Below are 17,084 nucleotides of genomic sequence, written 5' to 3'. Positions count from 1 at the left end.
GGTGAAGAAGAAGAAGAAAAACAATATGTCTCATTTTCCTTCACTTTTTAACAAAACGTAAGCTCTCTCTCGTTCTTTTAGTTGGGCAAATGCAGCTCCCTGCCTTTGAAACTTAAAACACGGGACTCCCCAGTCAAGCTGCGTCCCTTTCCCCTTCTCTCTCTCTCTCTCTCTCACACACACACACACACACACACACACACACACACACACACACACACACACAAACACAACCTGTAAGAAGAGCGAGTCACATTACAACTATTCACTATCAGGTTCTTCAGCTATTCATCCTGTCTTCATGTCTGACACAAACACACTGAGCTGAACAATGGCCCCTCTTTTCTTTCTCTGTCTGTGTCTCCAGCAGCAGCTCCTCCAGCTCGGCCGCAGATATTTGCACAAAGTCTCATTGCGGTCATCAGCAAGCGCACAAATATAGTCACAAATGTGAGGCAAGGAGTGCAAGACTGCTGGTTTGTGATATTCATGGGTGTTGGAATGTGCAGCCTACAGAGTGGCAGTGGAAATGTGTGTGTTTCTGTGTGTGTGTGTGTGTGTGTGTGTGTGTGTTCGTAATGTGTGTATGTGCTTAAACAGAGTGCATGTGATGACAGACACAAAGAAAAACACACAAGCCTCACTCTGTGCCTTTAGGTTCAAGTTACTAATATCACACCACACACACACACACACACTCTCTCAATACATTACAAAGAACAAGATGTGACAAGTAGAGAAATTACGAAAGGACATTGTGTTCATTGTGGAAAAATACACTTCTTTGTGATAGGACCACAGTGAGATTTCTTCCTTTTCATAACAAAAAAATAATAATTTAGATGAAGACAATGAAGGTCATGAAGGAAAGAAAAGAAAAGAAAAAAAGAAAAAGAAATCATTATTTCCAAAAAAATGAGAGAAATATTTACTTTACTAAGAGAATCCAGAGATTGTATCATGTATTTACACTAATTCCAGGAAGCACTGGGCAGAAAAGCTTTCACTGAAAAGAGTTCCCTGTGTGTTTCCACTAATTCCCACTGCTATTAGGAAAAGAAGAGAGAAATAACTGTATGACTCAATACACAGCACGGAGCGTTTCATGTGGATATCCGCTAATTTCAAGTCCAGGGATGCTTCGAGTTTCATCTCATCAGGGAACAAAGTCCACTCTTCCACTGACGCTGATTAGGACCCAGTTTGAATCAATTAGCAAATCCCACTTTAACTTCCACTGTAATTTTGTATAATTTTGTTCACTTTGCACTAATGAGAGATAAGTAATTTACTTTAGCTTTCCTTGACGGTTAAATAAAATGTGCTCATTAATTACATGGTTTCTTCCTCAATGAAAATACTCAGCAGAGGAACCCTTCACTGGCTGGCAGCTACAACTAACTATCACTTCACATAAGGGAAGTCTTGACACACCTGAGGGAGTTCATAAAATCTTTTTCTTTTTTTTCTTTTTTTTTTTTTTTTTTAAATATAGCTGATGGATAAATGTGTGAGCTCCTTTCGCACATTGTGATCTGAAGTGAACAAACTACCAGACAAGAAGTGAAAATCTGTAAGTCCCTCCCATTATATTTAAGTGAGCTCACAGTTGCTTCATTTAAATTAAACTGGCATCAAAGAGAAACTTAACTCTACACAAATATCTCGTGTTTGCAGACTCCCAGTGGTTGAAATTCTCACCATGGTGATGTAGAAGTGTACTCAGGGTGTGGTCAGTACTCTCTGGCATCACTGTCCTATCCATCACGCTAGGTGTGGTCGGCAGTGCAATAGAAGTTAAACTTCCCACCAAAGGATGGCAGTCTTTTCTTTAGTTTTCCAGTCTCATCAGTGAATCAATAGCTCAAATTTTGCCACAAAATCATTTCACTAAAATGGAATGGGCTCTTTTTTTTTTTTTTTCCTAAAAATGGACTTTGGTGAACCAGAGGCTAAAACAGAGGGGCTATCTTACATCATTAGCTTTGTTGCTCCACTTGTATTTAACCATCCGCAGAGGGACTGTTAGCTTTCACTTATGAGACAGGAGTCAAGTGTACTTAGTGAACTTTAAGTCCTGTTTGTGAGCGACAGGTGAGCTACAGTAACTGTCACGTCACTATATCACTATAGAGTTCACTGTCAGTCAGCAAGAAAGCACGTTCTCCCTTCTTCAGTAACTCTTTTTTTTTAATGAAATGATGTACAATCCTGAGATCCAAATCCAAATGAAACAGAACAATGACCACTCCGCTTTCTAATGATAATTTGAAGTTTTGAGAATGAAGGTGCTGATTCCGGGAACACAGCATCTGGTTGTTGCTGAATCACTCGTGTTGATCCACAGACCACAGATACCGTACCATGATTTTGTGCTCAATGTGTAATAGCTTGGTTACAAAAGCCTGATTCATCTTACACGCACACACACACACACACACACACACATACACACACACACACACACACACACACACACACACACACTCTATGACACCCTGACTGTCAAAGGATAAGTGGTATTGCCAATTCAGTCATTTAATTACTTTATAATCTCATTACTACAAACTCAAGAAATGAAAAATGGTCACGTGGTTCTGCAGTGGAACTATGATCCTACGTTTGATCATCTGTCTTGCTCTTTGGCCTCAAATGTCAACTACTAAATAAGCCTGAACCGTAAGTCCCTGACAGTCTGTTTTGTTACGTGTGACCAACTTCATTGTCATCTGTACTGACTGACACAACGCTGCCTCTCATGTCTTTCTGTCTCTGTCTCTGTGTATGTAAATATAAAAGTCCCAGAGGCAACATGTCGGAGATCATAATCATATACCTGCTACTGCTACTGGCTTACTGAGCTCCCTCTTGTTGGGCCCAAGAACTAACTGGAGATCGGCAGATAACAACTGCTCAGCCAACACACACACACACACACACACTTGTATCCACTTACACACTAATTGACGGGAGTGTTAGGCAGGTATTTCAGTCTGATGTCAGTCTTACAGGATGTGGGAGACTCCACAAACAAGTCTCTGCGTACAGTGTTTGATTTGGACCGTGCACAATATAAGGATTAATAAGGATACAAGCTGCTCCAGCTAGTCTGGGACACGACTTCAACTTGCAGCGAGTCACGTGTAAACTTAACCTGAGGATAGTTAGGGTTCATATAAACACGCTAATAAGTTGAAGCTGCAGGTTATTGCATGTTTGTCCTAAAGCTGCAAAACCTGCAGTGAACAGGAGTAAAAAAAAAACAAAAAATAAAAAATGCTGACATGTGAGGAAAACTACGTGAGTTGCCTAATTTATGCCAAAAATGGCAATTGATGACAAAAGAATATATTCTAAAAGGTGCAAATTGTTGCAGGAGGAAATATTAATCATCACAAAATGCTACTTGTTTCCTCTGTTCTCTTTCTGAATGATTCCACTGGCCACAGACCGACATAAACAATGTATAATGCTGTCAGATTTACTTGTTGCAGATACAGAACTATGACTGGAGCAGAGTACACACACTTTTTCTGATCACTGGGAACTCACTGAGTTAATATTTCTCTCTCTAATTCAATCCAAATTCATAGCAAGTCCAACTGTAGTTTGCATAACTTGAAACTGCTACAAGACTCACATTACAGGAAACTAATGGTGTAGCAGAATGCAGGTTCAGTAAAATAGCGCTGTGGCCCTGTAATGTCTAAGAAGCATCATTAAAGAGAAGAACAGAGAAATAAAGGAGAAAATATAAGAAAAGGAGTAAAGGCTTTTATCAGGATACTAGATATATCTTATGAACTGAAATAATATTATAATATACCATATAGTAGTATACTATAGCAGAGGCGGAGTTGACCTTCATTCTTTAAATCAACTTCACTTTCACAATGTATTCAGTCTTTCTATAAACTTTTACAGGCACTCTCTCAGTGTGTCTTCCTAGTGAAGGGCAGTAGCGCCCCCTGTGACTCCAAACGGGAACTTTATCCGTCTCTAAACACACAATGCTTCTGAAAGTTGAAATGAAAAACAATTTCAACTGCCAAAAGCCTCATCCCTCTTTTAAGGGAGTTTGTTTTTATGTGTTTTAATGTAATGATTTCATCCATGAATAGCAGCACATTATAAAAGAGGGCCATGTTTTGTTTGCTGTATTTTACAGCACTTTTTTTCTCTTCTCTTCTCTTCTCTTCTCTTCAACAGGACTGGTCACATTCGGCACACTATCTTGTCATGTGCCGAGTGTGGGATTAGTATTTTTTTTTTGTCTCCGATTGAACCTCATGATGATTTTTTTTAACCACATTTTACTAGAATCAGAAAGCTCATTGTAGGTCTGACTATCATGAGATTGTGTCAGCTTGGATCGTCTACTATAGACACATGACTTTTGGAGAAGTATACTCTATTTCAATGGCGTATAACAAGTCTCAGCAGCTGTTTGTGTAAGCTGTGTAGAGGGAAAATAAATTCATTTTGTTACTCACACAATGCAGCCATCTCTTTAGGAAGGTCTGCTCCAAACCGGCCAAAGAGGTGGCTACTGGCCAGCAGGTCAAAGGGGGAGTGGCTCCTCATGGAGTTAAAGGTGAACGGGTACATAGCGCGCGGGAAGCCGGTCATGTGACGCACTTGGTGCTCCCTGTTGGTTGCCATGGTGGAAAGTGCAGGTGATGGTTCAGGTGACTTCTCTCCGACTGTCTTGGCGTTTGCTCTTCCTACGTCTTCGTCAGGGGCCTACGGTGAGTTTGAAATGAGCTGGTGCCATTCAGCCCCGCTCAGCTGCTGGCTTCTCTGCCGTCACGCCGCAGAGAGGTGAGGGGGATGCTGACGAGAGAGGAGGAGCTGGGGAATGAGACCAGGAACCAAGTACCCGAGACCTGACCAGGTCCAGACTCTGTAGAAAAGGAGGGAAGAGAAGGAGGAGGGGTTAGATCCTGGAACCAAAGTCTGGTGATTAGCCCGGGAGCACAGTGGCTGAACAACTCACCTAAAGCCAAGTCAATTACAACAATTCATTCAAAAAAATCAGTTACTTTCTGCAACAAAAACAATAGTTGAAATACCTCAAAAGCGAAGTCCAGACGAGGAACAAAAGCGAAGAAGACGTAGAACAAAAAGAGAGTGTTAGACAAACAGTTGACAGAGCAGAAAAGGCAGAGGGGGTGCAACACTTTCCTCCTGCTTTTTGTCTTTCTTCCAAGTAGTGCAATGATTTCAGGCAATGCCATATGATTTCAATCAGCAGAACTGTATTATAAAGGGTCTCTCTGTTCCCTCTGCAAGCCTGACTCTAGCCAGCCTGCCAGAGAACAGCCAGCCACAATATGGGTACAATTAACCCTTTCCAACAACAGACACACATCACCTACTCCTTCCTGATAGTAACCCACATCGTGAATCCTCTGTGCTTCCACTTTGCTGAGGGGTCTCTGATGATCGCAACTTTTTTCACCTCTTCTGCCTCTCAGGGCTCCTGCTGCGGCTCCGTGACCCCCAGTCGATCACTTAAATGTGGGCAGCCCTCCCCTCTTGTTTCGCTATGACTCTCATCCCCTTCTGTGATTTCATGAGTGGGCGGGGCTTAATTCTCTGTGGTGGAGCTGTGGTAAATACAGCTCGGCCAAAGAATGTCTTGTTGTTTTGGGCCTGCTTCGGCATGGGAATCAAACACCCAGAGTGGGTGAGAGATGGAGGGAGAGAGTTATGAATTTACAAATGTTATTTAAACTACAGGGAGGACTACGCGTGATCAACATAAACTCCTGTTGAATTCTACAGGAGTTAAAGTCTCTCGTTTGTGTTGTGTGGCACAGACTAATGCAGGTACACAAATGAAGGTATGTATGGCTGCTGTAACTGACACAGCAGCCTGCCAATTACAGCGCAGCTTTAAAGGGTCGCCCTGTACCTGATTTAAAGTAAACTGTTCCACATGTGGAGGTGTACACACACACACACACACGCACACACACGCACACACACACACACACACACACACACACACACACACACACACGGCTGAGTAGGTAGAGCCGGTCATCCACTAATCAGAAAGCCTGTGGTTCCATCTCCAGCTCCTCCAGTCCACATCTCCTTGGTGGTCGAGAAGCTGAACCCCAAATTACCATTAAGTGCCACGTATAGAACGAGCGCTGTATGAATGTGTGTGATGGGGTGAATGCGACCTGTAGTGTGAAGTGTTTTGAGCGATTGTTAAGACTAGAAAAGCACTACATAAATGCAGTCAATTAAAAATGAATAATGTGCATGTGATAAGACCTTTTATTCCTATAAGGACATTTTAGAGTTTTATAGACTTTAAAAATCTATACACTCAGTTATGTATCCCCATGTTAAAACAAATTAAACCGTCTAATACATAAATCTTTTTAAAATGAAGGTGAGGATTTCGAAAGGTGTTGATGTTCATTACGAGGGTTTAAGTTTGTGTTGCTGTTGAATTGTACTGGGTTACAATGAGCAGTGTTTCTAATATTTAGTTCACCCTCATCTCTGCTACTATTATTAGAGTAAAACTCTTCGACATCCTCCTGTTATTACAGCAGCTATTTCTTCCCACACACACAAACGCATACAGTGCATATTACACATTCACACACAAAGCCACAGAGTCAGCACAGTGAGTGTTGTTTTTAAAGTCATATTTCCCATATTGACATATTTTCTGTAACTGCCTGGCTCTGCCGCGGTTTTTCTTCACTGTGAGGGCCAGTCAGGGAGAGTCCCTGCAACTATTTTCATAAAGAACTTTTGTATTTGAGGATCAAAAAATGTCAAGCACGGGTTGGACAAAGCTTGTTGCAATTAAAAAAAAAGAAAAAAAGAAAAAAAGATTACACGCATGTACTGGTGTGGAATGGTCTCACTTAAAAAAAAACACATGCATGCACATGCTTCCCTAAAAGCAGGTACATACAAGCACGGACATGTAGGCTGCAGGAGTGAACGTACACAGATGTTCTGTGACTTTAATCATGTTCATGGACAAGTAATCAGTGGAAAACACACAGCGTTCACACATGCTGAAGCACCACTGAAAGCTGCAATTGACCTTGAAGAATGAAGGAGTAAATATAGGACGGCGGATCCTTTCACAGATGCAGCTTCAGAGTCCCTCGATTTGATGTTAACCAATCAAATGAAATTCAAAGACTGAAAGCCAGATGTATAAAAGGATTGAGATGAAGAAAAAATAAAGTGTCGAAAGCTAAAAAAAAAAAAAAAAAGAGATGGAAAAAGATAGAGAGAAACAGAGGAAAGGAAAGAGAGGGAAGGAACATAGGAGGGATTTTCAAGCATCTGGTAGGCCATGTGTAAGAAGTGAACAGACCCATTAATTAGAGCCATACTGGAAAGCGGATTAATAAGAGAAAGAAGTGACTGTGGTAACGCAGCATGGAAGGAGGAGGGGGTGGGGGGCACAGGCAGGAGTGGTTGCAGAAAACATACATAAAAATAAAGAAACAGTTTTATTTCCACTAATAAACTATGAAATAATGTGCGCCCAAGCCAAGGAATGGTTTCTTTCTCTCTAATGAGTAACACCCCCCTCCTCCCCACCCCCTCGCTCTCTCCAGGGGGAATACACCTTGGGCAGGGCAACAAAAGCAGTGCTGTGTCTCCGGGCCTCCAGGCCTCAATGCTGCTTTTATGAGACCTGGCTGGGTCAGGTCAGACTGGGTCACCTGGTCCTGGTCCTGCTGACACACACACACACACACACACACACACACACACACACACACACACACACACACACACACACACACACAAACGCGACCGATGCTCCCTTTTCCCAGACTATGGGGATTAAAAACAGCTTTGGTGTGAAAATGATGGGGGCTTTCCATCTCTCCGTCTTTTCCAACAAGCCACAACATACTGTCAACTACACTACTCTTCTGTGTGTGTGTGTGTGTGTGTGTGTGTGTGTGTGTGATGCATTGTTGCAGCAGTTGTAAACATCTTTCAGTTGCAAACAAAATGCCAAAAACTATTTTTTGAATAATATGTTTTAGATGCTTATTAGGAGCATCATCTGGAGCTAGTTATGCTGATGGGTGTAAATGTGACTGAGCTTTATGGGTTTTCCAACCCAAATCAGTTTGAGGTTACAGTTATGAAACTACACACACACACACACACACTAAGCTGGCTCATTTACAAGTGAGAACGACCTGTGTCCAGACTAGTATTTCAGGAGTCCACCTGAAACCCGCAACATGCAAAGCTGCATGTTCACACTGTCACATTTTACTAATCAAACTAAACATCATATTTGCGAGCATGTGACAGCCGCGTTTTGACCTGCCAATTTATCTGCTATTTGTAGGCGGCAATCGCTTGTTAAGTGCGACGCTGCCACCATTGTGCTGTGTGTAAGCGGCATTTGAACATCTGTTTTGAAAGGTTGTTTTCACAAAGAGCTCTGTTCACATTGAATGCATGAAAAGAAAAGAAAGAAAAATCTATTTTAGTCCTCAAACAACAAAAATGTGTATCACAACCAACCTCTGGTCAGATGTGGGACAGACCGTGTTACTCTGCTGAGTCTCAGCCGCCCCCCCCCCCCGTTTCTCTGTGATCACCTTTGCTGTGTTTTAAACAGAAACCGAACATGCACAAAATAGTGATATGATTGTGATTCATAAATGCTACCGGCAAATCAGTCTCTCTTGGCTCCGTTTTATGATTGCGAAGTCATCTGACAAAATCAACACAACTAACAAACAGTTGTCTTTGTAACTTTACAGCCACACATCCACTAGTGTTCACACAAAGAAACAGAGCCATCATTTGAAGATTTATTCTCTCTGAAGGCTGTTTTTGATAAACTCTGTTTGTGTATTGTACATAATGAAAAGCTTATGGCAGTAAACAGCTTTGTTTTGGTCTTAGATCCATCAGTCTTTGGTGTATTGAGAATTTTGGTCACATTTTCAGTTGTTTTTATTTTTATGCACATTATTAAATGTGTGGGGATAATGTGGTGCAGCATTTTCAGACAAATGGATGACTGGAGAATTACAGTTAATCCTCAGTTTTATAGCATAATGAGTTGACTTTTATGGTTGAGAAATGTGCGGTGATGGGAAAGTGTCCGAGTCATTCAGCGTCAGTCAGTGAACAAACAAAGGCCTCAGTTTTAAGTTTTCAGAAAATGGAGCAAAATCAGGATGCATAGGTTAAAAACAGACATGTGTCATTTGGGAGTGGCACTCTTCACTAACCTCAGTATAAAATGCATCATACAAACACATATTCTTAGCTTGTTTTATTAAAGTAGGCCAGTTGGTCAAAAAGGGAAACATATTCATACACACTGTTGACTAAAGTTTTGAAAATTACTGGTTACCCCATCATCACCTGCCCCTCGATATCAACCCACTTAATTACTAAAAGTAACTTTTAATAATTGCTAGTTTCTCCAACAGCCGGAAAGTAAATGATGCATAAATGATCTGACACGCTAGTCCTGTATGATGAAAAGGTCATCCAGATCAAATATTGCATGTTCACTATTTATCCTTATGCCACAGTATATTCATCTGAAAGGACTAACAGCTCCAGGTTTCCGGCCCTGTTCTTACTGTTTAGACAGGCTTCACAATAGCAACAAGAGAAACAGCTGCATTGCCTGTGGACTCCTGCATGGTGGCCATCAGCACTACACATGGTGCTTTGCAATAAAAGAAAAAAAGTTTGATTTAATACAGTTGATTTATTTCTTTCTGAATCCAAGTCTTTTATTCTTAACTATCTCTTCACCATTCTTGTTAGGGAACAGTTTTTTTATTATTGTTTTTATTCTTGCTCTTATGTTTTTGTTTTTTTTTTACATTTGGGTGAACTAGTTTTCTCCTTGTACAGATGATGTGGAATAAGGTTGGCTGCAGGTGGAGGCATGAAGCAGAGGCCCTTTTTGTTCAGGACTTTCTTTAGGTCGACTTCCCATCGTATGCTTTTCAAAGTCTCCTCCAGTTTTGAACTTGACATAACATGCTTTCTAATGTCTTTGTGTTGTTTTGTATTTGCATCATAGTGTTCACCCTGTCTGTGTGCCACACACCTTCGTTTGATAGTTCCCGCTCTTTTTCACATGAATGATCTATTGTGACCAACAGACTGGTTTGCTTTATTAACAGCAGAAAGTCAACAATCATTTGATAAAGCCGAGACTGCTGCCTGCGCGAGCTGACCGCTGTATTTTTGTTGCAAAACTTCATAGTTCTGTTGCACAACGGGGAAGTTTCAAACTGTCCCAGGTTTTAGTAATTTGGCTGGAATCGTTTTTTTATTCAGAAGCACGCTGACTTGTGGAAAAGATGAAGCATTCGGGAGGTAAATGTTAACATTAGGGGTGGAGTCTGTGCGCGGTGACACAGAGCTCAGCGATGATAGGGAGAACTCGAGTTACTACAAACTGGAACCAGAGGGTACGATTGCTCCGCTCCACCTCACGTAATGATGTCCTTCATATTGTTGGAACATGTGGTGGACGAGTCCTCTGTGTTAGCATATCAGATGGAGTACATGATGATGTTTTTTTTCTGTGCTTAAAAGTGTTTTCACCCCAGTTCGAGTGTGAACACACTAAAACAAAAACTGTTTGTCTGATGATAAACACACTTTGATCTTTTGGACCGGTACAGGCCACATGGACCGAAACATCTGCTCCCTCACTCTGCACTTTAATTTTCTGCACATTTTCTCCTCTCAGTAAATAGAAAGTGAAAAAGTGTTTCTTTTTTTTTTTTTTTCCTCGGCCCAACCATTTAGTCATCCCTCTGTTTCCAAACTTCCAGTGTGTGGGTTTCATGCAGAGCGAGGTGAGTCAGCTGGAAAATAGGCGGGCATTAAAAGTCCTACAGGCTTTCTCTTTTTGAATTTGTTGGTTTGATTTTCTTATGTGGTTCTTTTGTGGATATGAGTTTCGTTTATCTGCCATTCTTCTCAAATCCATTTGCCATTGTTAGCGTAATATCAAGCAAAGAGTCAGTGTTTTCTGTGCTGAGCCACTTCTGACTTGACAGAAGAAGCTTTATGGTTTTGTTCAGCTTGCAGATGCGTCTATGGAGACATTAGTGGGTGATAGTGGGAAAAGGAAAAACTTATCCACAATGTCTGCATTTGAAACCATATAATCTAATATGTGTGACACCTTTGGAGCCACAAAGTGAAACTAAAAGCCATACTCTGAGTAGAAATGAGGGATAAAACTCCCCTTGCATCAGCCAAATGCAAGGGAAATCATGACTTCAGCAGGGACAATTAGCTGAAAACCATAAAACCACAATCAAATCTGCCTTATTCTGGGAGAATGCAGCCAGAGATGAGCTGTGCTGAAGACGCCATTACAAAATACACATCCTGACACACAGAAACCATTATAGAGCAGAAAAAACACAGGCACCGTCACCCACAAACAACATAATTAGATTTTCCAACAAATGACCATCCTATATTTTATGTCAAGCTGACATGTAAAAATATCTTTTGAGCAACACAAACATCGCTGGGCCATAAAGCACCAGGGTCTGACAGCCATCTTGTAACCGCAAAATGTTTCTGGCAGTGGTAAACACATATTTCCAATTTGTGCATGCAATTATGTTGCTAGCTTAGTCAAGAATGTACACACAGATGTAAATATTAGGCCTCAAAACATTTGATATCTATTTTCCAAGCGCTGTTACTCAGAAACAACTTTCAAATTGTATTGCCAGACATTCATCTTATTAAAATGATTTCCAGTAAACAGGATCCGATCTCTTTCGCCAAGTTTGACTAGAGACTGTATAGAAAAATGATGTATTTGTAGTTCCAGGAGGACAAAGTTGACAATCTCTGATGTCTCAACCTGAAGGCAAGTGGAAAATACACTTATTTGCTTTCTTGCCGTTAAATGAGAAGATTGATATCAACCCCCCTTGTCTCGGTACGGTAAAAATTAAGCTCCAGCAGCAGTCGGTTAGCTTTGCCTATGTAGCTAATAGTCCAAAGGTCCAGGAAGTCACTGCTCGGACGACCTCTTGGACTTAAACAACCCAGTCTCATGGCATTTCGTGAAATGGTCACGAAATGTATTGAATTGTGTACATGAACCAGAATTTTGCTCACGGCACTTGGTTAAGGTTGGGGAAAGATCGTGGAGTGGTCCGGGGAGAAAAAGTTTGTTGACTTCAGTAACGTCATCTTTATTGAAATCTAACCCAAACCACTATCTTTCAATGACCTTAACCAAAGTGCCTTTATTGCCTAAACCACAGACAGGACTCTGGATGTGAACCCTATAGCCTCTGATGTGACAGTCATGCTCTTTGTGCGACCGGTATCCACACCAAGCACCTCTTTGTGACGCCGCTGTCATCAAAAAATATGTTTCCAATTGAAATACATGAGTTCGTAAGTTATGCTGAGTGTCACAAAAAATTTGAAAATTTGTGTCCATGTACACGAATGAATATATTACATTTTGTGACTATTTCAACTAGCGTGAGAGTGGGTTGATTGAAATTCACATTCTAACGAGATCAGACATGTTAATAAGTGAGCTCTTTGGAGTTCTGGGCGGCGATATTTTTTACCGTCGGACAGAGCCCGGCTAGCTGGTTCCAGCTGTTTCCAGGTTTTGTGCTAAGATAAGCTAATTGGCTGCTGGCTGTAGTTAACAAATGTGGTATTGATCTTCTCACCTAACTCTCGGCAAGAAAGCGATTAAGAATATTTCCGAATATATCCAAATTTAACTTTACACCAGAACTTGGACTTACGCTTCAGTCTTATCCACAGTATATGTAGTAAAATAGATTTACAGCATATCTACTCACCTAGAAATGTTTGTGGATTCAATCACTGTTCCCAGAAAAGAAAATGAAACGAGGACATTCTGTGTAACTAAAACAGCATGCTTATAAAAAAAAGACACGGCAGCTTAAAGTTGCTTTGCTTTTTGTAAAACTCTACAGAACTGAAGTAATGGTCTATGAAGCCATGAAGATCCAATTAGAAAAATCTTGCAGATTTTGAACTTTCTAACAAGTTTGTAAATCGTTACATATACAGTTTTATGGTTTTCCGCTTGTCTAATCTGATATTTAGTATTTTGGATCGCCAAGGAAAATCTTCTATGATATTGAAGTAAACATCTTTGAGTTTTAGACTGCTGCAATGGAAAGATATCAGCTTGGGCTCTGGAAAACTGTGACAAACATTATGGAGCAAACAACTAAAACTAAACTGATTAACTTTAGAAAAAAATGAACAGCTTAATTGTCAGTTAAAATAATCATAAGCTGCTATAAAGAAAGTTTCACCTGACTCTCATCTAACTTACAGCTTTACTTTGGTGCACACGTTTAAAGTGTCCAGCACACGTGGAATAACACAGTGTGAATTCTGTGTTATCAGTGCTAATGGGGATGATGTTGATGATAGCAATGTTTCATAAAACACACAATGTTGTCATTATGTGGAGCCACCCCTGTGGGCTCCCGAGGGGTCTCCACACTGGAGCCGGGGTCAGCCCCCGTCGCTCCAGGCTCAGCAGCTCGGGCCATGGGTCAGGCCTAATTAAGGCATTTGGTAGGCAGCCTTTCATTTAGTATTAAAGTGAAAAGTGAGTGTAAAGACTGCCTGAGCTGCCCACCACCTATGTCTCACACACATGCTCAATCTGTTTCTTGCTGTTCCTCCACGGAGGAAGATTAGAAGATTAGAAGTGTGTTTAATGGACTTGTATTCTTCACTGGAGAGAAGCCTCGGGCCACGATTAAACACACTGCGAAGCTCTTTAGACACACTGAGACACATTCAGCCTTGAATTTTGAAAAAGTGCAGGGAAAGCAACAATGAACGTTACAAGTCACTTCCAAATCTCTGAAGCCAATTGGGCACGTCAGGCCGAACCGCAGCCAGTGCATGGCTCTCACCAAAATCTCTCTAAATAACTCTGTGGACAATATGTAATTCTGCAGAACAAGAAAACATTTGTCTCCTCCGCTCACAAAAACAAGTAGCAAATGCTCGCTTCTTTGTTGTGGAAGTTATAAGTTTCCATTTATATGTAGCCACCAAGAGAACAACCCCCGTACAAAATCAAACTCAGCTGACAAGAGCCAGCAAAAAAAAAAAAAAAAGCTGAATTTTTTTTTTATACTGCGGAAATAAAAGAGAAAGAAGTGAGTGAGGCAGAGGGAAAGAGAGAGAAAGAGAGAGAAAAAGAGAGAGGAGCCAGACATCCTCCTCAGCCTAAGGGGCTGTCATTCTTTAAAAGTGTAGAGAACAAAGATGAGACTGCAGTGCAGTCAAGAGTTTTATCCAACACACCCAAACATATGCACATGCAAGCACACGCAAACTTTTCTAGAAATCTCTTCTCTGAATGATGAAACCAAAGCAGGGGGAAAAAAAGTAGGACTTTAACCAAGAGCAGATGCATCCATCCTAAGTGTTAGATTTTAAAAGCTGAAAAAGTCTGACTTGGGACCAGAGTGACAGAGTTCACTCAGTAGCCGACACTGTGGGGACGTCCACTGACAAAGACAGTGACCAAGTGATGAAAAGCCATTCAGAGAAGAGAAGACAGTTATATTTAGAGAGTCTGCCACCGTTTCCCAGAATGTGATCTCTAATATACATATATATCATTGTTTACACCCTGCTGTTTACGCCTTGCTTGTAGACTCGTCCACCTATTCCTGCGGACGTGCCGATAAACACCCCTCCAGACATAAAGGAAAATGAATCTGAAATAGATTTGTCGAGAGTTTGTTAGGGAAAGCTCGCAGCGGGGGCCGTGCATTGCAGTGCATCGCACAGAGTGGCCTGGTGCGACCGCTCAGCAGTGTGGTGTTATCGAGAGAGAGAGAGAGACGCGGGATCAGCTGGGAGGAAGCAGATAAGTAGCGTCTTAATCACCATCATCATCAATCAAGCAATGCATGTGAATTTATATAGACAATGTCGCACAAGGGATGCTATGAAATGATTCACACACTGTGTAAAGAGAGCTTGTGTTTCAATATGAGGGTCAGTAAGTTTATTCACACACACATATGTACTCACTCTCTCTCTCTCTCTCTCTCTCTCTCTCTCTCTCTCTCTCTCTCTCTCTCTCTCTCTCTCTCTCTCTCTCACACACACACACACCTAATGCAAAGCAGCAGCAGCAGCAGTGATCAGACCCACAGCAGATTGTCTTGTGATATCCGGAGTAGCCTATTTCAATGTTTCCATCCTGCTTCTGTAATTGTGTGGATGGAAACCTGTTTACATACGCTTCAGGGGGGATTGAGTGACTGAGTGTGTACACACTCAGGTATACCAGACCTACTCGGTCATTTGTGATGTTGATGGAGTGATCCATCAAGTTTGACAGCCGGTCTGCTGGCTGAGAGCCTCCCGGGCTAGAGCAGCCGCTTCGTCTGCTCCTGGAAGAAACGGCCTGCGATGGTTCCAGAGCTCACCTGTAGCACCCAAATACTGATGAATAGGAAATATATAATATAAAAAAATAACACTTAGTGTGCTGTCTAATAACATCTTCTCTTATTCATGTCATTCTTGAAAAATGTGGGGAATTCCAACATCCATTTTTTTTTATTTTTTCCTTTTCCTTTCCCGTGTCAAAGATCTCAGTAGTGATCAGAAACTTTCAGCAACTGTGAAGAGTTTATGGAGTCAGGAATAAACACAGATCTGCATACAGATCACACATATGCCACACACACACACTTGTCCACAAAGCGTTCATCTCCTCACATGGAGCGGCCCCGGAGCACATGAAAGTGCTGATCAGCTTTCATTCCCCTCCTTAGCTGTTTCTGTTGTTCTTTCTCCCTCTCTCGAAAATCTCTGTTCTCAATTAAAGCTGTCCTCAGGAAACTCAATCTCTCCACTCATGCTGTCCCAGAAACACACTCACACACACACACACACACACACACACACTCACAGAAAGGGAGAAAGGGAGAGACAAGAGGAACAAACACACACACACACACACACACACACACACACACACACACACACACACACACACACACACATCTCACTCATGCTCTGACATGTCCTCTGTCCGTCTGCTTCTTTCTCACACACTGCCAACAGACTAAAGTTATAAAAGGAAGAGGAGATCTTCAAAAGGGATTGAAAAGCAAACTTACCAGACCCGGGGATGTGAACGCGGCGCAGTCTGGCGGTGGGGAGCGAAGGGTAAGTCAGAGGAGAAACGAGCTGAGTAGGAGAGTAGTAGTTGTGTTTGTCAGTCACAAGTCCCTCTCACAGCGACGATAGAGCTCAGCCTGTTGCATTCCGCCTCCCTCTCCTTTTCCCGTCTCTCTCTCTCTCTCTCTCTCTCTCACTAACATACACCCTCTCTCTCTCTCTCCTCCTGAAATCATTGTGTACTTTGATTCACAAACCCTGCCTCTGTCACGTGATCCAACACTTCAAATATACACCACATTTTTTTTACCAGCCACAGAATGCCCGAAGGAAGGGAAAACAGGGTCCAGAAAGCTTAGGTTTCAACTTGCTGCCCACCCCCTCTCTTTCCCTCTCTCTCTCTCTCCTTCTTTGTCTCACAGTCTCTCTCTCTCTCTTTACCTCCACTCCTTCTACACTGTACTGTCAGTCAGCACGCTTTTGTTGGATTTCAACTCTGTGACTGTTTGTTTTGAATTTCTAAATTTGTTCCTCCTCTGCTCACCGTCCAAAGATAGGCCCACACTAACACAGACACACACGCACACACACAGGACAGCGGTACATGCATGTACACACAACTAATGAAACAGTCATTAACTTGGGGACATACACAAACACACATGCTGCAGAGGGTTGCACACCTTTGGGGATATCAGTATCAGCCCTTGGCTTTCGCTCCATGTTTACAATGCCTTGACTTTGGGACTGTGGCCAGCCCATGTGGGAGTCCGGGGGCCTGGGGCCAATGAAGGGCCACTCAGTGCTTTGCTGTGACTGCTAGGAAAGAAATACACCCTCGCAAGCATCAGTGTCTTTCTGACTCAGGACGATAGTAACAATAGCGT

At 41.9% G+C, this 17,084-nt stretch overlaps 1 protein-coding gene across 1 annotated transcript in view; it reads right to left on the bottom strand.

Annotated features, from left to right (window-relative positions):
* LOC111667660 (retinoic acid receptor gamma-A-like) overlaps positions 1–16,366 on the bottom strand; it is a 35,036-nt gene extending 18,670 nt beyond the window's left edge. Inside the window, exons 1-2 of the mRNA XM_023423401.2 lie at positions 16,197–16,366; positions 4,494–4,903 (exon numbers count right to left, since the gene is read on the bottom strand). Of these exons, the coding sequence (XP_023279169.1) occupies positions 4,494–4,662 (169 nt within the window). The 5' untranslated portion in view covers positions 4,663–4,903; positions 16,197–16,366. The remainder of the gene's footprint in view (positions 1–4,493; positions 4,904–16,196) is intronic.
* Between the last annotated feature and the right edge of the window lie 718 nt (positions 16,367–17,084).

The sequence above is a fragment of the Seriola lalandi genome, unplaced genomic scaffold (assembly GCF_002814215.2).
Source record: "Seriola lalandi dorsalis isolate HSWRI2012SDOR001 ecotype SW California unplaced genomic scaffold, Sedor1 jcf7180002054692, whole genome shotgun sequence".
In the NCBI taxonomy this organism is placed as follows: domain Eukaryota; kingdom Metazoa; phylum Chordata; class Actinopteri; order Carangiformes; family Carangidae; genus Seriola; species Seriola lalandi.
This window is presented reverse-complemented; position numbering and strand designations above follow the sequence as displayed.